The 23,376-nt window shown below is 40.7% G+C and overlaps 2 protein-coding genes across 24 annotated transcripts in view; one reads left to right on the forward strand and one right to left on the reverse strand.

Annotated features, from left to right (window-relative positions):
* MAP7D3 (MAP7 domain containing 3) overlaps positions 1 to 13,370 on the forward strand; it is a 62,384-nt gene extending 49,014 nt beyond the window's left edge. For 10 of the 20 annotated variants that reach the window (XM_043522030.1, XM_043522028.1, XM_037909651.2 and 7 more), the window contains 8 exons: positions 2,331 to 2,466; positions 4,628 to 4,787; positions 6,110 to 6,214; positions 6,528 to 6,581; positions 6,951 to 7,038; positions 7,578 to 7,791; positions 9,276 to 9,571; positions 11,904 to 13,370. In XM_043522030.1, coding sequence (XP_043377965.1) covers positions 2,331 to 2,466; positions 4,628 to 4,787; positions 6,110 to 6,214; positions 6,528 to 6,581; positions 6,951 to 7,038; positions 7,578 to 7,791; positions 9,276 to 9,571; positions 11,904 to 11,911 — 1,061 coding nt within the window. In that variant the 3' untranslated portion in view covers positions 11,912 to 13,370. Of the gene's footprint in view, positions 1 to 2,330; positions 2,467 to 4,627; positions 4,788 to 6,109; positions 6,215 to 6,527; positions 6,582 to 6,950; positions 7,039 to 7,562; positions 7,792 to 9,275; positions 9,572 to 11,903 lie in introns of all 20 variants that reach the window. The other 10 variants (XM_037909649.2, XM_037909652.2, XM_037909655.2 and 7 more) reach the window with 2 other exon arrangements.
* Positions 13,371 to 15,734: 2,364 nt separating this feature from the next.
* Positions 15,735 to 23,376, reverse strand: part of FHL1 (four and a half LIM domains 1) — a 64,917-nt gene continuing 57,275 nt past the window's right edge. For all 4 annotated transcript variants that reach the window (XM_037909660.2, XM_037909659.2, XM_027830811.3 and 1 more), the window contains exons 3-6: positions 21,941 to 22,118; positions 20,189 to 20,358; positions 19,352 to 19,538; positions 15,735 to 16,782 (exon numbers count right to left, since the gene is read on the reverse strand). In XM_037909660.2, the coding sequence (XP_037765588.1) occupies positions 16,628 to 16,782; positions 19,352 to 19,538; positions 20,189 to 20,358; positions 21,941 to 22,118 (690 nt within the window). In that variant the 3' untranslated portion in view covers positions 15,735 to 16,627. The remainder of the gene's footprint in view (positions 16,783 to 19,351; positions 19,539 to 20,188; positions 20,359 to 21,940; positions 22,119 to 23,376) is intronic.

Here is a 23,376-nt window from a genome sequence, read left to right on the forward strand (position 1 = left end):
ACTTGCCTGATGTCACACAGCAAGCTAGTGATAGAGCTGCGATCAGCACCTGTCTTGACTCCCAGTCCAGTGTCCTATACATTAGCCCACAGTAGCAGCCAGACTTCATGACCAGAAGTGAACAACCGCCTCCCTCTGTATGTTTGCCTCCCCAGGTCCATTTCAAAAACGTCAGTGTCTGATGCAAGCAATAGCTTCTCTGAGGTTTAGTAAGCTAACTCTTTGCACATACATGCTGTGCTCTGTATATTATCAACTTAAGTTTTTTCTTTCCCAAATTTTCATACAACAAATAGCTTAAGAATGTTTGAAGGAAAAGACTTTCCCTTAGTATTGTTTTTAATGGAGTCAATCTTCCTGCTATGCATACAAAGCTTTTATTTGAGGAGGTAGATGATTGGTACCAGAACCATTCTTTGCACCTGTCCTGACTGCTCTCCTGTGCAATTTGGGAGGTAGGTATGTGCAGGGGGATGGTCTGTGTGGTTTGGTGTTGCTTGGGGAGGTTGGGTATTTCAGTATTCTTTGTACTGGCTTGTTTCTGGGTTTGGCGATGATATGGTTTTATTCTTGCTTGTACTAGTATGATTGCATTTCTTAAGTCAAAGGTGGTAAAAGCCCTGGAGAGGCCCCGGAGATTGTATAAATCTTAAATACATAGAAAAAAACTCTCCAGCAGTGCTAGTTAGGAAATTGGAATCCTGTGTACACACTTACACCCCCTCAGTTTTGCAAGCACAATTTGTGTGCACAAAACTTTGTCTTGACTCCACAGCTGTATACATGCAGTTGATGCTTTCACTCTACAGTTAGTGGACAATGACTTCACAGTCCATACCCAACTCTTGAGAAATCTTTCCTACTGTGCTGTCTTAAACTTATAGTGTCTGAATTTCACATAAATTAGCACATTATATTGAAGTAATTTTTTTTTCAGGCTAGAAGCAAAATACTTTTGTCAGTGCATTGATTTTGCTGCTTATTGAAACGTCGAATTTTTTTTTCATTTGAAGAATTTTCCAAATATTAATCATTTGGACTTGTAGGATTTATCAGTGTTACACCAGCAGTTATCTACCCATCTGTAAGGATGTTAACTTTTTTTTTTTTTTTTTTTTTTTTTTTTAAGGGAAGACTCTCAGCTAGTATTAATTGGCATAGGCATATTGCTTTCAGTGGAACTACGCTGATTTACAGCAACTGAAAATCAGGCCCTAAATGTTCTAAAGATCAGGCATCAGTTACATTAAAACCAGTTAAACTTCAAGAAGATGGGGATACTTCCTAAAAACAAGGGGTTTGTTTACAGTATAAATTAGTCAAGTGGCTTTTCAGAATATTTTTAGGAACATGTTTTTTGTACTCAGACCCCAGGGCGGGGGGGGGGGGGGGAGGCGTGTATAAAAGAGAGTTTGGTTGTGCCCTTGTAATATATTATCTTCGGATATTATATAAAAAGGGCAGTTAGAGATGTTTTGATCTCCATGTAAAATGAGCATGTAGCAATGTCACTATGTGGATATGATTTAAGATCGTAGTTTGTTTTCCTCTAGTTGAATTTTACTGATAAAACAAAGGCATAGTTGTTGTTGTTATAAAAATACTGCTAATTTTGGAAAATGGATTTTTAAAATTGATGCTTCCTCTTTTGGTCCAGAATATGTTTGTCCTGTTTATTATAAGGAAGACTAACAAGCTTATTCCTCGTACAATAATATTTCTCCAGATTTTTTAAAAAGCGCTAATAGAACAGTCTTTGAAGGTTACACAATTATTTGTTTTTGGAAATATTCTTTTTTCATTGTTATGATTATTACAGCATTATTTGTAGCAGAGATGCATGTAGTATTTGGGAATGGTTGTTTATGAGGTGTGGCTCCCTTAAGAAACCAGGAGGCGAAAGAAGACACCGCAGTGGGGATCATGAGGAAGAGAAACCTAGCGGGGTGCCAGTAAGACCCCAGGAATAAAGTTTGTTCTTGTTTGCATTTAAACCTGAGTGGTCTTCAAATTATTGGAATACCACAATGCACTTTCAGTAGTAACATCTGAAAACAACCAAAGGTGTATTGCTGGAATGAGTTAGTGTAGTATGTCTGCAGCGTAAATAAGGTACTGGGATCCTATTGTTGCTTTCTTTCAACTGTTTAGGACTTTCTTCCAGTCTCCCTATGTGTTGAATACAGAGTGCTTTGAATAACTGGTTGAGTACTTACGTTAATAATGGTAGCGCAGTTGGACAAAGCAGTGTTACTTGCCTCTCATATCACAGTGGTGAAGGCATGTTTTGAAGTGGATGATACTATATAACACCTTCTTTCAAATTACAGAATCTAGTAGCAAAACTATTCCAGGAACCACAACAGCCGAAGAAGCCGCTAAAATCTTAGCAGAGAAACGACGTCTTGCCCGGGAGCAAAGAGAGCGTGAAGACCAGGAAAGAATTCAGAGAGAAGAGGAGGAAAGGTAACTTGTAAATACTGGAAAACAATATTTTCTGTGGTGCAAATTTGATTGGCATGTAAACCTGGCTGGCATGTATTTTAGCTACACATACGAGAATCTGCAGAGAGGCAGGTACATATGGCAGAGTTTGCTGGAAATATATATCCTTGTGAATGTCAGAAGTCTGTGTGAAATTGGGATGTCACTTTCTAGGCAGACTGCTTCCCTTCCTTTCAAGTCTCCAGTGATTCTACTACTTAAAATATAGGATATGCTTCTTATTCCAGTTACATTTAATTTTCTTTATAAGATATTAAAATCCTCTTCAAACTACGGTAGAACCTCCGTTACGAACACCTAGGAATGGAGGTTGTTCGTAACTCTGAACAAAACATTGTGGTTGTTCTTTCAAAAGTTTATAGCTGAATATTGACTTAATACAGCTTTGAAACTTTACTCTTCAGAAGAAAAATGCTGCTTTTAATCAGCTTAATTTAAATGAAACAAGCACAGCTAGTTTCCTTAACTTGTCAAACCTTTTTTAAACTTTCCCTTTATTTTTTAGTAGTTTACCTTTAACACAGTACTGTCCTGTACAGTATTTGCTTTTTTGGGTCTCTGCTGCTTGATTGTGTACTTCCGCTTTCAAATGAGGGTGTGGTTGACCGGTCAGTTGGGGGTCTGATATTCCTCTTAAACTCTTCTTTGGCAAACTTGGGAGACCTGTTGACTTCTAGGTTCCCAGTTTAAATTCATCCCGGGTTGATGATGACAGAGATGCCACGTGATGGATGGCAGGTAGCGTACATGCAATGCATTTCTCTTCTTAGTCCAGTTCTCAGTGGACAAGTGTCCATATTACCAGAACAACTGGCACCCTTCTTGACAGCATCATAGAAATGTAGGACTGGAAGGGACTTAGATAGGTCATGTCGTCCTGCCTCAGTACAGAGAGCTGGACTACAAGTATTATCTGTTATCGGTAGTGTCCAAAGAATTAACTGTCCAGGAAGGATGAATTACTTTTCTGTACACAGATCCTTTCTGTTCGTCCAGCTCACAGTTGAAAGAGACACTGATGGAATGGCGGTGTTAGTAAACTTTTACTGTTTGCTGCTTTGTTTATCTGTTCTATGGCTAGACACAGTGGATGCCCTTAATAACAACCCTGATATTAACAACTTCTGGTTAATAGCAACATTTTGTCGGGAACCAATCCTGTCCTGTTGACTTTAATGTTAATGAGATTCAGATATTGGCAACAGCATGCCACTTATTGAAAACTTTTTTTGGAAGAAAGGCCCTGGCTGCCAGCAAGGAAGCACTGGGACATGCCTTCCCTGCCTGTAGCCCTGAAAACCTGCCTACAGCTGGACCTCAGCCCATCCCAGCGCTTCCTTCCTTGGCTACAGTCCCACAAACCTATGTGCAACCCTGGACCACACAGGAGATAAGAGGCTGGGGCCTCTGCATCTCCATCCAACAGGGTAACCTCTGCTGGAGTCCCAGTTCTGTTTGCTGGGAGGGGGCTGTGGCAGGGCAACGTGGGGTGGCTGCAGCCTGGATGCCAGGGCTTTCCATGGGGAGCAGCGGTGTTGGGGGTCCATGGAGCTTCATGGTACCTCTCCCGCTGCTGCCCTGCCCACAGCTTCCCCTCCCCATGTAAAGCCCTGGCTTTTGGGCTGCAACCCCCCTCCTGGCTGCTGCTCTGCTCACAACCAGGTTGGCAAGATGCGTCCCAGTATTTCCTTCCCTAGCTGCAGCCCCACAAACCTGCCTTCAACTTATTGGCAGCTTTTTTGCTGGCAACTCCTTGGTGGTTGGTAATAAGTGGAATCAACTATAGCTGACTTTGGTCTTCAGAACTGTGAGTTTGGGTATGTGTACACTGCAGCTGGGAGCGTGCCTCCCAACCCAGGTAGACAGACATGCTCTAGCTCCACTCAAAGTAGTGTGCTAAAAATAGCAGCATGGATGTTGTGGCTCTGCTAGCTGCCCAAGAGCGAGCCCGCCTGGGTCCAAGCTTGTGTGACTAGCCCTGTGGCAACATCCACGCTGCTATGTATAGCATGCTCCCAGCTGTAGTGTAGACCTACCCTTTGGCATCTTTCACAAGCTTTAAACTTTCTTTCTCCCACTTTAAATAATATCCAGTCTGTAATCCATTTCTTGGAAATACTAGGAGCAGAGAAGAAGAAATGGTAAAGAAAATGATTGAAGATAAAGTACAAAGAGAGGAGGCGCTCCAGAGACTGGAGGAAGAAAAAAGACTTGATGATGAAGAACAGCAAAGACAAGCTGAAGAGAGAGTTCGCAAAGAACAGGAGGAGCAGGAAAAGCTAGTAGGTTTAACAGGTTTACTTGCTAGATGTAGAACATGACTCTGTTCCTTGGAAAAGCTGTTAAGTCATCCTTTTTAGATCCTGGATCAGTTCATGTTGGAAAATGACCAATCATAAAGGGACGTAGGAGACCATAGATAAAACTATTGAAATCTTCCTAAATTGTGTGGCTTTTGGGTCTGGGAAAGAAGCAGATATTTCATAACCATTTTAGTCATGTTCAGTGCACTGGTGGCCGAAAGCTGCTTGGTAGGTAAATGCAAGGAACTCTGTAAAAGCCAAAGTATAATAGCGCTTTTTCATAATCTTATTGGGGCCACTTACAGAGCTTCCCGTTTTAAAAGATCAGAGAGGAGTCTGGGGCACCTTGTGCGATCTAACTTCTCCATAAAAGGTAATGTTACAGCAGATTTTAAAATACTTCTTAGCATATGTGCAACGTGCCTCAGGTGGCACGTGACCAGGATTCATCACCGAATTTGGTCCACTGGTTGGATCATTAGCTTGCCCGGGCTGGGTGCTGGCGCACAGTGTGACATGAATGCTGATCCATGGCCCCCCACTTACTATGAATGAAAATACTACTAATCCCTAGATATAGCCTTTCATGGCTAATTAATGTCTGTATAACCTGGAAAAGGAATCCTTCCGAATGAATGAATGAAATTATATTTTTCAGGCTATATGAACCTTGTTCAATGTATGATGAATTTCTGACAGCCATTTGTATCTCTGGTATATATTGTCTCTATAACTGTTGTATAAACTTTTCATTCTCAGTCTCTATCATACTTTACTGTTCTGAACAATTGTTATAAAAATAAGCTAGTGTTAAGAATGCTCTTATCTCCCCATCAAGGCTTGCAATCATAGTGAACAACAGATTCCGTTATAGTGGGAGCACTAAGATATTCAGTGCCAGTTATCTTAAATACAAATATCTGACTGCAAAGGTTTTAAATTAATGTTGCTATATTTGCAATTTAACTGCTTTCCTCATGGTTTCTAAAGTATCTTCCTTAAATGGACCTTCATTCTAAAGTATAGGTTTAACTATTCAGATAGCTCTGGGGACATCTAAAGAACTTGGATAATCATTTAACTAAATATTTTTTCTGTGAATTTCAGAATCAGGTGGCAAATCTGTAATTCAGATTTTCAGGATTAGGATAATAGGTATTTACATGTACTGCACACCGGATGCTTAAGTGGTGGTATGAACCATTTCTCACATCTACAAAATAACTAATGATAAAATAGCTCTTTTGACACCTTAAAATTGAATTATGTATTGCATCCCATATTCTCTGCCTTAATTTTAGAGAGAGGAAGCTGAAGCAAAAGCCCAAGAAGAAGCTGAAAGACAACGGCAGGAGCGAGAGAGAATTATGCAGCAAAATATGCAGGAGAGACTTGAAAGGAAAAAGGTGCATAGTTCTTACTTTCAAGCCTTTAAGTGAGGCTTTAAGAGAGAGTGTTGAGACTCTTACATTAAAGCAATTTGGTGAATAAAGTTAAACAAACCATCTGCGCTGGGAACAGTCATATGTATGTGAATAAATCAAATTGCATTTTTAAAGGTATATTTTGGTTTCTATTCTAAAAAATGAAAATTTATAATGGTAAATAGAGTAAAGAATTTTTAAATCCTTTAAATACAAAAGTTGATAAAAGAAGCCAAATGATCAAAGTTCAGCCTTTTCCATGTTGTGACAAATTCACTGTTGTTTGCTTTAACAGAGAATTGAAGAAATAATGAAAAGAACTCGGAAGTCAGATCAGAATGAAGCCAAGGTACTTGTTTGTTTGTGACATTATATAGATTCAAGGAGTTCTCATGTTTTACTTTCAGAGCCTTTCCATTAAATGCTTCACTTTCAGAAGAATAACAAGCATCTTTATGTTCTGTTCGACTGAAATGAAATGGCTTCCAGTCATAGCACAAGGATCCTGTGCAATGACCGATAGTAACTCTCAGTATACTCAAGGCAATTCTTAAATACTCCTGAGGGTCTCTGCAGCATGAAAGCTGGATGTACATCCTTTAAAATGTATTGAATCATGGCCTGTGTGATAATATGTGGATGGTTCGCAATAAATATTGTGTGTTGTTGTGTTACTTAGAACAGTTTAAGTTAGCAGTAATACAGATTTCTGTTACAGAATGAAGAGAAGTCTGCTAATGAGGGGGAAGAGGAAGACGATGCAGAAGAGGAGGGAGAGTTGGGCCTTGAAAAAACATATCAACCAGGTAAACAGTGTTTGGTAAATGAGGTCCAAAATGGTTAAAATCGCTTATATTCTAAAGTGGGGTAGTCATTGTCTCAATGGGATCTGGACTCCCTAATAAACGAATAATTTTGTTTCTTCACTTATCCTCTGAAAGGCCTTACTCGATTTTCAGCAATTGGCAATATTTACTGTAAGTTAATTTTCATGCTGATGTATGATGATTTAAGTACACCATTTCCACAATTGCCATGGAAGCGGTCTGTATAAAAATGAGAATAGATTATTTATTCCATAGTGTGGAAGACAGGCAAAATTGTTAACTAAAAATGTATGATTTGAGAATGACTGTACAATAATAATGTTTTAGATTTGTTTTGGCACTGTAAAAATACATGTATTATTCAATATCATTATAGCCAATTTCCCATTAGAGATGTTCGTTTTATGAGACTGTATGTTCAGAACATTCCAGCTAGGGGAGAGACCAGTTAGGCATTTATTGGTGTGTTGTTAATTTGGAATCGCAACCCTAATATATTGCAGCTCTCTGTCTTTCAGAAAAGATAAATGGTGTTGATATGTCTCAAGAAATCAAGGTGCAGACACAATGTAGTTCTGAGTTTGCATGTGGTTTGACTTCTATGGAATCTTCAATGCAAGATATGTCAAAAATGGAGGCTGATGAAGTACTTATGAATGGAGATGAGCAAAACATTTATCAGAAGGAGACTAATGAAAGGTCTTTGCATGTTACGCAGCTAAAGGGTTATAGGTGAGCCTGTGTGATGGTGTCCTAATGTAAAGGTTGCATCTGATTGTAATTTACGCAAGAAATCTTTAAATACACTTCATATAGTTTGTTTAGTACTGATCATAGGTTGCCAAAAATTTAGTTTGAGACTGTCGAGTTTTGTTGTAGTTGTCAGGAAACACCTGATTTACTCTAGGTAAAACTTCAAGTTAGTATTTTTAAAATGATATATGCCACTTTAAATATATAAAACAATGTAACATTAAATTATAAAATAAAATATAAATTATTATTCCTTCTTGTATAATTATACATTGTTGTATTTTGGAGCTGATCGTGATTCCTCTCAATCTAACGTAAGTCTGGAGTAACAGTAGTGAAGTCAGTGGAGATATACCTCAGTGTAAATCTGGTGTGAAATTGAACAAGCCCACATCTGATCAATTGATTTAATGTACAGAAACTAAATCCAGAGATTTTGTTAGTTTGCTTCAGAACTTACTAAAGCATCGGTATCTTGATAAAGAAAAATATCAGTTTAAAACTTTCTATTATGAAGCAGTGCCCACTGCCTCAAGTGTATTACATGATCAGACTGTCAGTTTGCTATTTAATGCATAAGCTGCTTGTTTTTGATAGTGCCATGTCAATAACGGTGGTGGTGGTAAGTGGATTGAGATGTTGCCAAACAAACAGAAACATGTCTGTCTTACTTGTAAACAAAGGCAATAACATGAACAGTTTTCCCTGAGGCTGGATGACAGTTGGTTACTAAATCTCCAACCAAGAGAGTAGAGAGAAGGGAGAGTATCTACAGGATTCTCTAAGACACCTTCAGCTTAGCTAAAACAATGTTAAAAACCTCACTTGGTGGGAATTTTAGTATTAGTTTTTAATAATACATTTCTCATTTTCAGAGAGAGAATTTCCATCCAGTCCTTGGAAAAATCTCTAGATTCATGGGCAATTCTGTTTGCTTGTCCAAATCCTAATGATGCTTTAGAATTTGCACTGAAAATTCTCTGATATTAAATTAAAAAATTTCTGTTCTTGCCACATGTGTCTAGTGACGGAATATAAAGTGTAAATGTTTCATGACTTCTTCAAAAATTAATTGAAACTGATGGTTTGAATATAACACTTTTACAGAGTAGTTTGTGAATCAGTAAATGCATGTGTTTATCAGAAATGAATCTGAAAACAAAGCAGAAACACAGACTATTAAAGCAGGGACATGGATCCTGTGACTTTTTTTTATACCAATTCTGTGGAGTTGTGCTCTTATCTGATGGTTATTGGTGCAGCAGTGACTGACTGGATGTTGCTGCAGTTGTTCCTTCTGATCTGACTCCTATAACAATCGCATGGCAGGCAGGGCAGTTTATCCCGAAAAATATTCATTGAGGAGAATATAGGGGTTTCTAATTGGCTGACCCCCTTTTCTGTTGGTAAATAAGGGTCAGGTGTCCAGCACTCTTAACAAATGTGTTTTGTTCTTTCTCCAGTCCTTCAGCAAAAGAAATGGTTATCCCGAATTCAGAAATATTGCACATTAATGAAACTGATCATACGATTGGACTTATACAGAATCTCAATGGAAAATCTAATGCATGGACTTTTGAAGAAATTATTGATCTTGGAGTACATTCCAAGTCAACCAAACTGAGTTCAGACAGCATCACTGCTGATAACTGTAATGAAAACTTGAATGATGCTGCTACAGTTCCCTCTAGTCCGAAATTAGCTTTTGAGGACGATGGCATGGTGAATTCCTTGACCAAACCTATAGAGACTGCATCAGGTAATGTATGCTGACTTCCCTTCTACCGCCTGCTCCCACTAAATTAAGGTAGCTTTGTTAAATATTTACTATATATTTTGCTTTCTTTTTTTTTTGAGAATCTCTCGTATTCTCTAAACTAGCAACAGGCTCTTACTGTTGTGCTTATTATTTTCCTTTTGTCCGAGGAGTAACCAGTTGATGACTTTTGAAGGGACTTAACTATTACAGCTAGATAACACACCCGCTGAGAGCTCTTCCGGAAGAACAGCTCAATCACAATGAAGCTTCTGTGCCTCTCCCTAGGACTAAAACTTTTTTTAATTTTTTTTATTTTTTGTTGTTCTTAAATCTCTTACATGGTTACTGTGATTTTTTTAAAATGGTAATTTTTAAAGTGCTGCTGGTTACTATTAAAACCCTTCATGAGCTAGACCTCTCTGACTTAAGCCCTTCCACTTAAGTATATTCTTGCACTTTGCTGGGGCTGAGATGTTTTGAGTCTTAAAATTACCACTTCAAAGTCTGTAGGGCTTTTAGTTACTCGGCACTTGTCAAGAGGAAGATTGTTCTGCAACACCTGTTTTTTTTACTGTAAAATAATATTAATTCTTCATGTTGTGTGAGCTTGACTAGACATGACAACAGGCATACTCTTGGTGCTAGTGCTGAATGAAAGATGTTCCATTAATATGGGGATAAAATGAATAACAGATGTTTGTTTCTAGAGCGAATGATTATTTAATTAATATTGTGCACTTGATGCATTTCATTTAGGAATAGCCTCATACACCTCTGAGGTAGATGTGCTGATTTTACAGATGAGTCGACAGAAGTTGAGACTTGCCCGTGGCCACACTGTGAATTAGTGATAGAGGTGGGAAAAGAACCCAAGAGTCCTGACTACCAGTCCTCCCCTCTAAACACTAGACAATAAGCAGTAGGGAGGAAGTGTTAACTGTGTTACACTTTGCTGGAAAGGAACTGTGATTTCTTTCTGGTAAACTCAGTACAGAATGCATTAATTTTAAAAGCTGTTTGTTAGAGATCTGTAATGCAGAAAACAGTATATCAAACCTGCATTGCATCCCAAGCAAAACTTCTGAGGTTATGGAAATAAAATCTGAATTGCACAAACAGGTTTATAAAAAACAAACGAGTCTACAGACCTCAAGCTGATAGGCCTGAGTGTGAAGTGTGGAGGAGAGAAGAATTACCAGTCTAATAGTGGGAATCCTCCAAAAGTTGTTGTCTTATCAAATCATTTGTAGTTATCCATGTCCATGACTGATCATTAGGGTGGTGGGTCAGAGATTTGAGTGAAACTAGCTGGTATAAGACTGGACTTTTTTTTTCTTCTTTTTCTTTTTTTTTCATTGCAAGTTAGGATCTCCAACACACCAGTTCAAAAACATGCTCATAACAAGAGATCTCCACCCACTTGACAAAGACTCATGTGGACAGGTGTCCTAAATGGAAAAGCTATTTAGTGGAAATGGAATGGTTACACCACCCGAGTCATCTCTTCAGACATGACACACCAAAATTAGAGCATTTAACATTTCCAAACTCCTGACAGCTGTCTTCTCTGTCCAGTTCCCAGAGGATAGATGTCCATGTTTGTGTGTTTCATGTACTTGTCACATATATTCCATTGCAGTATGCACCCTTGTTACCACTTAGGTGAGAGGCCAAAGATTGTGACTGGGCCATGGAAATGGAGCGAAGGGCTTGCTCCTGCTGTGGTCCCTCCAGATTGGAGTTCAGATACAGTAGCTAGGTACACAGTGCCAGTGCTATATTGCTTCTGTGGGTACTTGGAGGACTTCAGGTTTGGATGCTTTCACACCTCCTTCCATAAACACCAGTGAGGTTTGAAATGTTCACCCCAGATTCTTACTGCATTTTGAAAGTTAATCTAAATAGAATGACAGTATTTTGAGCCTGCTAATAACTAATGCAGTTAAGCAGAAGACGAGTGTATTTAATTAGAGAAACCATAGTCTCTAGGCTGGGCTTTGGGCCTCGTTCAGCTAGATATGTTTTGAGGTAGTGTGATGTAGCAGGTATGTACATAATTTTACAAACTAATATATTTACACACTTATATCAGGAAAAATTTACTGCATTTGTTATATTTGATTATGCATGTGCAAGTGTGGACTAACCAGCTGTTATCCCGAGACAGAAACCACTGTTCTGACAGTTAATGAAATAGGTAAGCTGCAGATCTGCTGCTGGTTATGTTAGACGTGGCCCCTGACACAGATAGCAGATGTACTTGGTGTCTTGTATACAGTCCATACTGCACAGCATGAGAACATTAACCACCTCTTCTTTGCTCTTTGGACAGAACTGTGAACACTAGAGTCCTGGAAATAACCTGATTGCACTTCAGTAATCCAGTGTTTTATCAAGTACCGAAGGCCTTGTTTTGAAAAGCTGCTTGTTAACCTTTACCTGTCTTCAAGCTTGCAAAAAAGACCAGCAGGGAAGGGATAATAAACTTCTAAATTTGCACCTTGAAAACTTTCAGGGAGACTTCCTTGCTGTTGTTCCTTTTCCATTTGTTTAGTGGACTGTTTGACAGGCTTTCCTTGTTAAATATCACTTGTTCTCCTTTTACAAAATCTCCACTAACCTGTCTCCGGGTCCTTTTATTTTCATATTAGTCTGATGTACCATCCCTGTGTGCCATTGGAAATTTACCAGCTGGCCACTGACAAATATTTTTGCATGTTTCTGAAGTGGCAGTTTGCAAATTTAAAATAAAAATTATGCATTCTGTGCATATAAAAACCAAATCCCATTTGTTTTATTTTCCATGTAACATCTCTGTACAGTTGGTGATACTAATAGGATATTTAAGAAAAGCTAAATTGGTCAGTTATCTCTTTGATCCAACACTGGGTTAAACTGTTTTGGATTATTTCTAATATGAAAATATTAGTAGCTTCAAAATACAGAATTGTACAATCATTAATACATTTTAATGTTACTGGAACGTCCTAAAATTTTACAATATACACGAGTATATATGCACTAATATACTGCGGAAATGTTGAGTACCTAAACGTGTTTGTTATAGTGCAGTTTAACATTTGTCATGCTTTTTAAAATGTTTTCATTTGAATTACATATTTATCTACACTCATGTAAGTATTATGTTGTGTACATAACAGTATTAGGCCATTCAAGTCCTGTTTTTTGTTCATGTTAATTATTCTACATGTTCCTGTGCTAGCTTTATAACAATGACTGCAAATAGCATATGTATTCCCTTTCCTAAAGGCTGCATTAGTTACTTGCTTTTTACAGCATGAAGAGATTAACTATCTTTTGCAAATGGCTGCTACAAAAAGTGTAAGTGCAGTCCCGTTCTTATGCCTTTGTAAGAGATATAGGATAATGATTTCTTTAAAGAATTGCTTTCTCAAACCCTGCTTAAATCTTAGCTGACACTTCAGTACCAATTAATCATCTGAATGGCAGCTGCGTTTTCAGTGTTAAAATGCAAATGTTCTTGCTGGAACTAAATGTGTTCCTTTCTCGACACCACAGTTAAAACAGGAAACCCTCATTCTTCCTACTTTCTCAACCCGTTGCTATTCCAATTATAGTAGAACTGTTTTAGACTTAGAGCAGTGCCTTAGGTAAAAAGAAAAAAATGTATTTTTGTATAATAGCTGTTTCTGGCAGAGACAATCATTCTAACAAACAAGATGCTGATATTTTTTTCTGTGCAGATGTTATTTGTTGAATGCTCTGTTACAGCTGTTTGTAAATATGTGTGCGCTGTTAAATAAACTTTGCAGTTGAACAGTGTGTTGGTTTTTGCAGTACTGAACATTAGGTTACTAGAGCTCTCAAAACGTTTCCCCAACTGCTTTGCCTGGAGATGCAGTCAGATGTTGACCAAAACAACCACTCTAATATACAATAGACTCCATAAACTAATTTTTGCTATTAAAATAAAATTTGAATGGTTAGACTTATTTGTATTGTGGTAGTCTTAGTGGGCCTCTTGGGCTAAGTGCTGTAAAAGCACATGTACAAAACTATTGACTCTTAAAGAAGAAAATAAGTTCACTGAAGCCAGTGAGTTACGTTCTGACTTCCTTTTTTGCAGCACTTTATACTCAGTACAGGAAAGCCATGACTGCTGGGAACATTACTGGACAATACATCTTGCTTTTCCAAGTAGCTGTTTCTGGTGGATTTAGGTGCTGTATGTACACATAGCAGTTCGAGTAGCCTCAGTTTGTTAAATGTCTTTTGTATTGCATCAAATCCACAGTCTTCACCTTGTTATACTCCCTGATCTAAAATACACTTCTAATCCTGATACCTTTTTAGTATATTAGTTATAATTGGTATCTACTCCATAAGGCAGAGGTCCTGAAAGTGTGTGTGGGGTGGGGTAAGGCTGGGGCCTAGGCCAGCCCCCATAGGGGCCGGGGAGGGAGCACCACCCAGCTCCATCCCTGGGCCTGGCCTCGGCTCTGCTCCCGGTCCCTCCTGTAGCTGTGGTCCCAGCCTCGATCCCCTGCTCCTGACCCTGTCTCTGGGGGTGGGTGGAGGTGAAGGGGTTGCCAGGTAAAGTTTGGGGACCACTGCCAGAAGGAAGAAGCAAAGAACTTGCAAAAGGGACTGTTTCAATTAGCATTGTAGTTTCTTCAACAGTCTATAAGAATTTTTAGTTTGTAAGAGGGTTGGAAGATGTGAGGCCCTAATGCTAATTATACTTTCACATGCTTCCTGTTAATGCACTCGGCTCGAGCGTGTTTTTTCACATGAATCAATAGGGAAAAGCAGTTATTGGAACTGAATATTTCGTGGTTCTTGTGACTTCCAGTATTGGTGGCTGGAGCTATTCTTATGCAATGTAGAATTAAAATATACAAAGGGATAGTCCTGCAATTAAGTTTTTCTGCCATTTTAAGTAGAAACCAACATTGACAGACTAGAAGTCTCATAGGTAAGTGATTATCAGCAACTCCCTTGCCCTAAACTATTACTAGTGATGAAGTGGGTTCTAGCCCACGAAAGCTTATGCCCAAATAAATGTTAGTCTCTAAGATGCAACAAGGACTCCTCATTGTTTTTGAGGTCCATTGATCATTAGTGGCATGTTACAAATTAACACCAGTTTAATTACCAAGAGGATAAATTATTTCCTTTTAATGAAGTGCCAAAGGACAGGATTTGGAGAAGATAAGTTAGTACCTTGTTGCTGTTAAATTTGACACTCTTTCCTTTCTCCAAATATAAATCCTGTCACAAAAACCAATCTTCAGTATTGTTTAGAGTCACTTTGTAGTACAACACAGCTTATATTTTCTTTTTATTAGACTGTTAAATTCTGGCCTCCAAATTAATCTGGTAAATTCTGAGGTCTACTCTATGAAAGACAAAGTTCAGTGAGCATTATCGCTGCTGTGAAATTGAAAAAAGTTTCAAGAAATTGAGTATTTCAGGGCCATAGGTCTTTCATTTTGTTCAAAGATCAAAGGTGCCATAGAACGGCTCTCTAATTTCCATGTTTTTGGAGGTCTGAAGAAACTGTAATTGTGCTCTGGTTTAATACCGTGCCTTTGCTAACATTGATTATGCTGCTCAATAAAGGCAATGGTTTGAGCTTTGAATATGGTCCTGTAGAAGAGCATAGAGAATAACAAAATATCCTTTTGGACTCTAGCAGAGCAGGGAATCGTCATACCCCATCCGTGTGTGTCTGAGGTACTGCTCAGCTGCCTCCCATGTCCCCACTATAGCGGTCATCCTCAAAACCTTGTGTGTGTTGTATGACCTCCTTCTATCCCCCTGTCCCTGCCCTGAATCACAAGGGGAACTCAGGGAGTTGAGATGGCTTAATGTTGCTCAGGCTGCGCCGTTTTATTTTAAAATAGATTACATTTGGAAGAGGGATTTCAGAGGAACAGACACCAATTTTAGGTTAATTTTCCCGTAACTATACAGTATGTTGGCCACAGGCACATTTAAATATGCTCTTGGCAGTGTAGGGGTTGGCACTCAGTGTTAACTGCAATGGGGGAAGGAGGGGTCCTCAAAACAAGTACACTTGTGCAGTGTAAAGGGGGAGGGTCTTAGTGACTTTGACACACCTTGATATTTGTTTCCTACAGAAACTAGTGAAGAGACACAATCGTCCAGACTTCATGAATCCAAACAAGCATTAATCCAATTTTTATTAGATCTTAAAATAACGTGTTGTCATGGTAGGAGAGCTATCCTACAATGTTTTAAAAATGCATATACATTCTTTGTATGTTATGCTTCAAAGAATAACTTCATGAAGGTGGTGAATTAGTAAACCAGGTGTAGACAGCATAATTAAAGTAAAAAAGCTGGTAAGCAAAACCCTCTGACAAGCCAATTTAAAATCAGGATTAAACCTTAAGTTAAAATTGCCATAAATCTGTTTTAGCATTCTCCCTAGCTAAACCACAGTAGCAAAACATAAACAAAGCCATACCATATACTTGCTGTAACTTGCTTTATATGGCAGTATAAGCAAAGGCATTAATGTTTAGTTGCTTCTAACTGCATGTCTGTATATAAAGTACTCATGAATGGATAATTGCGAAGCACCATATCTATGATCCTGGGTGTGGTCTTTGCATCTTCTTACCGATGGGTTTTTTTGGGGGGTTTCAGTGGGTGCAAAGATTTGTATGTTCCTTATGCTCCAAAAACCACTTCATTAAGTGTCAAACTTCAACTTAAGTTACAAAATCAGTGTTTGTTTTACTTTATGCTAATCATCATGCAGAAGAGGTGATATTTAAGGACCTAAAATTCTGGCACCTCAAGCTTTTGTGTTAATTGTCATGAAAGCAAAGTTAGTTTTGCAACTGAGTAAGTTTTGTTACTGCAGAACCTTAAAATCTAAAGTCAAACAAGCTGAAATAGGCTGGGGCAGGAGGTCTGAACCATTCTGTAAAATGGAAGAAGATAGGGTTTAATGTGCAAGCTCCTTTAGTAGGCCCTTCTGAAGCAGCTCAGATACAAGAGCAAGGCTCCAATCCATTTTACAGCAAAGGCTGAGGCTGCTCCTTACAGTCTATGGGGACAGTCAGCGCAGTAAATTTTCTCATTATGATAGACAAAGCGCCTGTTAGCCAAAGGACGGGAACACTTGGTACACTTGAAACAATAATCATGCCAGGATTGGCCTTCATGGCTGACCACAGTGGATCCTTTTCCAAATCCTATTTAGAAAGATAGAAGGAGTTATTACAGAAGGTAATTAATAACATTCCTTTCAACAGAACGTAACTTGTTCTTTGTTAATGTCTATTGACTTATAGAAAGGATAGAGTAGTTGGTTGCTTTCCTAGAAAGAACAATGTTCCTGCACCTGTATAAAATCCGCCAGACCTATCAAGAGCTGAACTTGGTCCCAGATGCCCTGCTCTGCTCTGTCTTGTCTACCACAGCAAACCATTTCAACCTCTGCTGGTAAAGGACTGGTGAAAACCCCAGCAGTTGGAATGCAGCTCTTTTGGTGCAATCAGGCCCCTTTAAGTTTCAGCAGCACCTCTCTGCCCACATTGTCTTGACAACTTCCATTTTTAAACCTGGTTTGTTTCAAAACTAAAAAAAAAAAAAAATCATTTTCTCCCAGAGGGGTTTCCCAGACCACTTAGAGCCTCCTAGGAATGCACTTAGGGTCTGATTCTGATCTTGCTTCAAGCGGCTTAGTCCTGTCTCCTGTCCACAGTTTTGCCAATCCTGCAGTGAAAAGCCTTTTCTTCTGTGGGTCCTGCCCTCTAAACCCAGCCTTCCTCCAGCTCTTTCCAATCTCCCTGTAAAACAGCTTTTAATACGTGTGCTACTCCTGCAGGAATTCTTCACAAAAAAAATAAAAATTCTACACACTATTTTTAAATTCTGCATATTTTTTGTCAAAATGTAATATAATCAAGCTGGTTTCAATTATTTTGGTAATTTATTTAAACTATAATATAACGGCTAGAGAATGGGAGTGGGGAGCACTGGAGGAAATCACCAAACCCCCTTTGTCTAATAGTAATGTAGCTAGTATTGACCCTCTACTTCTAGTTATTAGTCAACAAATATATGTAGCCATATGCTCAGTGTTACATTATAGGCAACTGAAAAGCAAGTGATGGCTGGGGTCTTAAACTCACAGTTTATAGTGGCTACTGACCATCTCCAAAAAGGTCAGTAGCAAATAGTTCATGGAGAACATTTTCATAGGAAATTTTCAGTCCAAAAATTTAGACCAGTTCTAATCACTAAAGCACCAATAAGCATTTATAAGGCCACACTGTCCTTTTACAATAAGGCTCCTTTACACCACTCTGGCAATGTAAAGGAGCCTTAACATTTTTACAACTGTTTTATATGTCTGGGGGAATTCACTAAACAGGCAGGCTGCTACACTCTGCTCTGCCTGAGGGAACAGACCCTGCCCCACACCTATGTCTTCAGAAACACCCCAAAGCCCTGCCCCTCCACGCCAAGCATGCCACGCTAGCAAGCAAGAGGGACAGAGTGTCTGTCTTGCATGCATGACTGCCCAGCCCTGCCCCCGCTGGTAATTTACATTTCTACCGGCTGCTCTGGGTGCTCAAACCAACCTCCCTTTACTGCCAGTGAGTGGGCACATGACTGCTCTTGCGATTTCCCTGTCAGAAGTCATTTTTCTGCGGGGAAGCAAAGAAATCTGTGCAAGTGCAATGACGTGCACAGTGATGCAGAATTCCCCCAGGAGTAACGTGCATACATACTGCCCCTTGCTTAATTTAAACTTAAGGAATTTGGAGACCTTAACTGTGATCCCCTTCAGCTGACTTAGTATTTAACGCACCTTCCCAAACTCAGGCTTCAATTATCCTGCTAACTGAGGCTGCTGGGAGCTCAGACAATAGAATTGCAGCTTAATTTACACAGTTCTAATACTCTGACTTATGTCCTGCTTATGAACAAGTCTTAAGGCCTCCATCATGCTAGGTGCTGTACAATGTATTCAAGACATTCCCTGCCCCAGAGTTTGCAAGTGGATAAGGCAAACAAGCAGGTGCAGTGAGGGAGATGGTAAAACCATAACAGGATGGGATCATAGCTACTGCCTGGCTAAAAACGTACATGGCTTGCTCCCTGGGTTGCCATTCTCAGGCTGCGGTTTTGTACATGCCCTGTGGGAGAGGGGAGCTGAAGAGGGATTTGGAGGATAAGGTGGTGGCTTTAGGGAAATAGTTATTTTCTACTAAGTTCTATTCCTTTCTATGGATTTTTTTTAGATCTATGAACTAGCAAATCCTATGCCTGCTGTAAGAATGCTCCAAAAGCCATTCATGTCTTAGAATCATGAATGGGTTTTAGAATCATGTCTATACAATGTTTCTGTGAGGGTTTTTGGAGTTAATGGAAATCATCCCCTGCTTTCCACTTCATTCCTATATCCAATTAGGCAGAAGGAACCAAACTAGCATCATGTTCCAGTTCTGCAGGTGTAGGTCACTAGTTGTTACTTAAAACAGGTGTTACAATGTGTGTGATGTAGAACATCAGCAAACTCTATCCACATACCTGCCTTCTGTTTTCTTACTATAATTTATTACACCTCTTTTAGCCCAAATGAAGGCCACCTCCTTCTGTCTATTTTAAGCCTATTCTTCAGGAGACTGCTCTGGGGGTGGTCAGAGTGAAGGGGTGAGAAAGTGCTAGGACAAATCTGTAAAAGGGAGGAAGGGCTGGATAAAACAACGCTGCCTTTGCTGAGTCTCAGTATGCACTAATTGACCAACTTACCTGTAATGGGGTTCTTGCAGCCAGCACACTTCTTGGCAACTTTTGTCTTGTAGCACTCAACACAGTAGAACTGATCCTCCACAGCGGTGAAGTGTTTCCCACCAATCTGCTTTGAGCAGCCAGTACAGATGAAGCACTCTGAATGCCAAGGCTGCTCCTGGTAAGTGAGTCCTCCAGAAGTGATGGCCTAGGGCAGAAATGAACATAAGGGAAGCGTTATGCTGTAACCATCACTGCAAATCCTTACAGGTAAGACAACTGGGTTTCAGAACTGGGGTGAAGGAGCTTGCTACGGTTAGGTCTCGTGTGGGTTTGGGTTCCCGTCTTCAAACAGCGACAGAAGGATTTCCCTTCTTTTGAGAGGTTTTTGCCTAAAAGACACCAGCACAAAGCTGGCTGAGTTTCTCTGTGCTGAAATCTGATCGGCCAGGAACTTTCAGGAAAATTTCTCAGCCATTAGTGTTACAGATATTGTACAGCATTGGTTGTTTACAGTACCAGCTTTTCACTAATGATTCCAGTATTATCAGCAAGCAACAGCTGTCAGCTTTTTAGCAGTGGAAGTGAGGATGTTGTTTGCTTTACTTTATTCGTTATGCAGGGAAGCTTTCCTTTTGATGAAGGAGTAAAGAGACTAAGCCCAAATTCCTTTGGTTAAATACGGGTGTCTGGAAAAACTATGACAACTACAGTGAAATCTTTGCTCAATCTGATGATTTTCTCAATTTAAAAAAAAGGTTAAGATTAGTCCAGCTTGTTCTTCTGCTCCTCTGCTCAACTCAATGCTCCCATAGGCAAAGGGCCCCTTCCCAACCCAAGAACTGCATGGTGACTTACATTCTTGCACTTAACACACAGCTTGGCAAACTTATGTTCATGGCAAGAGACACAGTAGACATCCTCTCCTTTGGGGAAGAAGCTGCCTGTTCCTATCACTTGCTTGCACTGGCTGCAGGTGAAGCATTCCTTGTGCCAGAATGACTTCTTGTATTCAACATTTTGGTCTCCTGCAACAGAAAGCAACAGGTTGCTGGTACAGGAATTTGTGCAGCCCACACGGGTCACTATTAATGCTTTCAGGGCCATTGCTGCATGAACACTCACGCAGCTAAAAGAATGTTGGGAATCATTAAGAAAGGAATAGATAAGACAGAAAATATCATATTGCCTCTATACATATCCATGGTACGCCCACATCTTGAATACTGCCTGCAGATGTGGTTGCCCCATCTCAAAAAAGATACATTGGAATTGGAAAAGGTTCACCAAAGGAGAACAAAAATGATTAGGGGCATGGAACAGCTTGCATATGAGGGGAGATTAATAAGACTGGGACTTTTCAGCTTGGACAAGAGATGACTAAGGGGCAATACAGTAAAGGTCTATAAAATCATGACTGGTGTGGAGGAAGTAAATAAGGAAGTGGTATTTACTCATAACACAAGAACTAGGAGTCACCAAATGAAATTAATAGGCAGCAGGTTTAAAACAAACACAGGGAAATATTTCTTCACACAATGCCAGAGGATGTGAAAGCCAAGACTATAACAGGGTTCAAAAAAAGAACTAGATAAACTCATGGAGGATAGATCCATCAGTGGCTATTAGCCAGGATGGGCAGGGATGCAGAACCATGCTCTAAAGCAGGGGTTGGCAACTTTCGTCACGTGGCCCGTCAGGGTAATCCGCTGGCGGGCCGCGGGACATTTTGTTTACATTGACTGTCCGCAGGCACGGCTCCCAGTGGCCGCAGTTTGCCATTCCCAGCCAATGGGAGGTGCAGGAAGCGGCGGAGGCGGGCCCCGCCACAATGCGGATTGGGACACACATGGCCAGCAAAGTTCGGCATCGACCAGGCTGAGCTCTTGAAACTGTGGGCTCTGGTTCTGCTGCCTAAATGGAAGCTGAGCGCGTGCCAAAATCCTGGCTCTCGTGCTCTCCTCCAGGGAGCTGTTTTTGTTTTTCAAGGACCAGGGTTAAAAACCAAGTGCGAGGGTACAGTATAAGCACAAGGCTAAATCACAGACAGAAAAAGGCAAGGGCTTATTTTTAATGAGACTGTGTAAAGCTGGAACTAGCTAGGCAAGTGCCAGTCACCCTGCCCCTTGAGCACTGGCTTGCCTAGCTCCTGACTGTGGGGCAGTGGCGTAGCTGGGGGGGGAGTGATCCGAAAAAAAGGCACCAGCCGCTGGGGCGCTTTTACTCACCCGGTGGCACTTTTTTTTATCGCTCCCCCATTCCCTCCACCTGGCTACGCGGCTGCTGTGGGGTTAGGCCACGGCATGGGTCTAGGAGTTTTCAGGAGCAGGTCCATCTTCCTGAGCAGGTCAGCCTGGTGCACGGCCATTAGCTGCTGCCTACCATGGTTTGGCAAGACCCTGGTAGTTTGTGCTGGCTAGGACCCCAAGTCAGCAGTCAGAGTTAGATAAGGGAACCAGCTAACAAGTGTCAAAATTGGGATAGGAGGTGGGGGTAATAGGTGCCCGTATAAGCCAAAGTCCCAGCAATCAGGACTGTCCCTACAAAGATCAGGACATCTGTCTACCCTAGATTTGGACTATCCACGAGCTGGGTAACCAGCAGCCGTACCTGCAACAATAGCTTTGAAGCAGCCTTTGCATTTGTTTGCACCCTCAGTGGCACTGCAGCTGCTGCACCAAACTTTATTGTTTTCCTTTAGCATGAAGGGCTCGTTAACCAGAGACGTGTAGCACTTAAAGCAGCGGAAGCAGTTATCGTGCCAGTAACGGTTTTTGAAATGCAGCTCCTAGGAACAACAAGAACAAAAATGCATCGTTGTACAGTGCCATAAGCCCCCCCCGCATCTCCGAAAGCACGAATGACAAGATTTCACAATACTGTAGCACCTTTTCACTCCAAATATGTTCCCGCTTTATCTACCACCACACACACGTGTCTAGCAGGACTCAGTGCAGCCAGCTCGGGTGGAGGACAGCCGCCAAACAGCACACCAGTGGAAGAACAGGAAATATTGGTCATGGCACCAGGATAATATTGGATTCTTTAATGGCAATCATAATATATAGGCACTTGGTTTTTAAGATCTCATTTGAAAGGTCCACAGAGGGTAGACTGCACGGTACTTAATCTATTTCTCTCTGAAGCACTGAGTTGGGCCTGGCACACTTTGAAGCTAGGTTCCAGTGAGGGAAGGTGTTTCAAACCCAGTGCAATATACACCCCTTTGAGAGTGCGTGGTCTCGGGTTCCTTGGGCCTTTGCCATCGCCAGGCTCCCTGCAGTCAGAATGCAGTCGGAGGGGAGCTGGACGTCCACTCCCAGGAAAATTCTAAATGAGGCCTAAATCACAAAAAAGCATTTGATTTACTGGCGCTGCCTTAAAAAGGAATGTGGGCTGCTCAGCTTCCTTGCTAACACAAGGTTATTCTGTGCAAACCCCAAAAACAGTTGTTGTTGGGCAAATGGTGACATTCTGCCGGGGATAAATATGGGGAAAGTGTCTGCTGTGCCGTTTTGCCCTTTTTCACCGCACACACTTGCCGAAGAAACAGTTACATTTAGCCCATGCCCATCTTACTAGAACCTTGGAGTTCCCAGAAAGCTTCCCCAAATGGCAGCAGAAGGCCAGAGCTGATTGACACAAGCTGAACACATGGCCCATAACAGCTTTTCAAATAAAAGTTTCAGGAAACTACACCTGAAAGCTGTGTGTGGGGAATGGACTTTCAGCCTGATGTTAACAGATCTTCTAGCCCTTGGTCATCTATCGCCACCTACGCTGTCCCTCCAGAAGCCTGAGCCTCTTTCTCCAGGTCCACTCACGTTACATGCCTTGTACCTAGCCTCTCTTCCCCACTCTGTCCAAAAGGATGTAACAAGCCTGCTCCACCAGCTCGCCTCCCTCCTCCCCATGCTGTGCCCTTTGCCCACTCCCAGGCTGGTCCCTTCATTTCAAATCACCCCTTGCGCTGGAAACAGCCTCCCAGGTATTGTTCTCCAAGCGCCTTCCATCACTCTGGTACTAATCCTCTGACGGCGTTCCTG

This window comes from Chelonia mydas, chromosome 9, assembly GCF_015237465.2.
Source record: "Chelonia mydas isolate rCheMyd1 chromosome 9, rCheMyd1.pri.v2, whole genome shotgun sequence".
In the NCBI taxonomy this organism is placed as follows: domain Eukaryota; kingdom Metazoa; phylum Chordata; order Testudines; family Cheloniidae; genus Chelonia; species Chelonia mydas.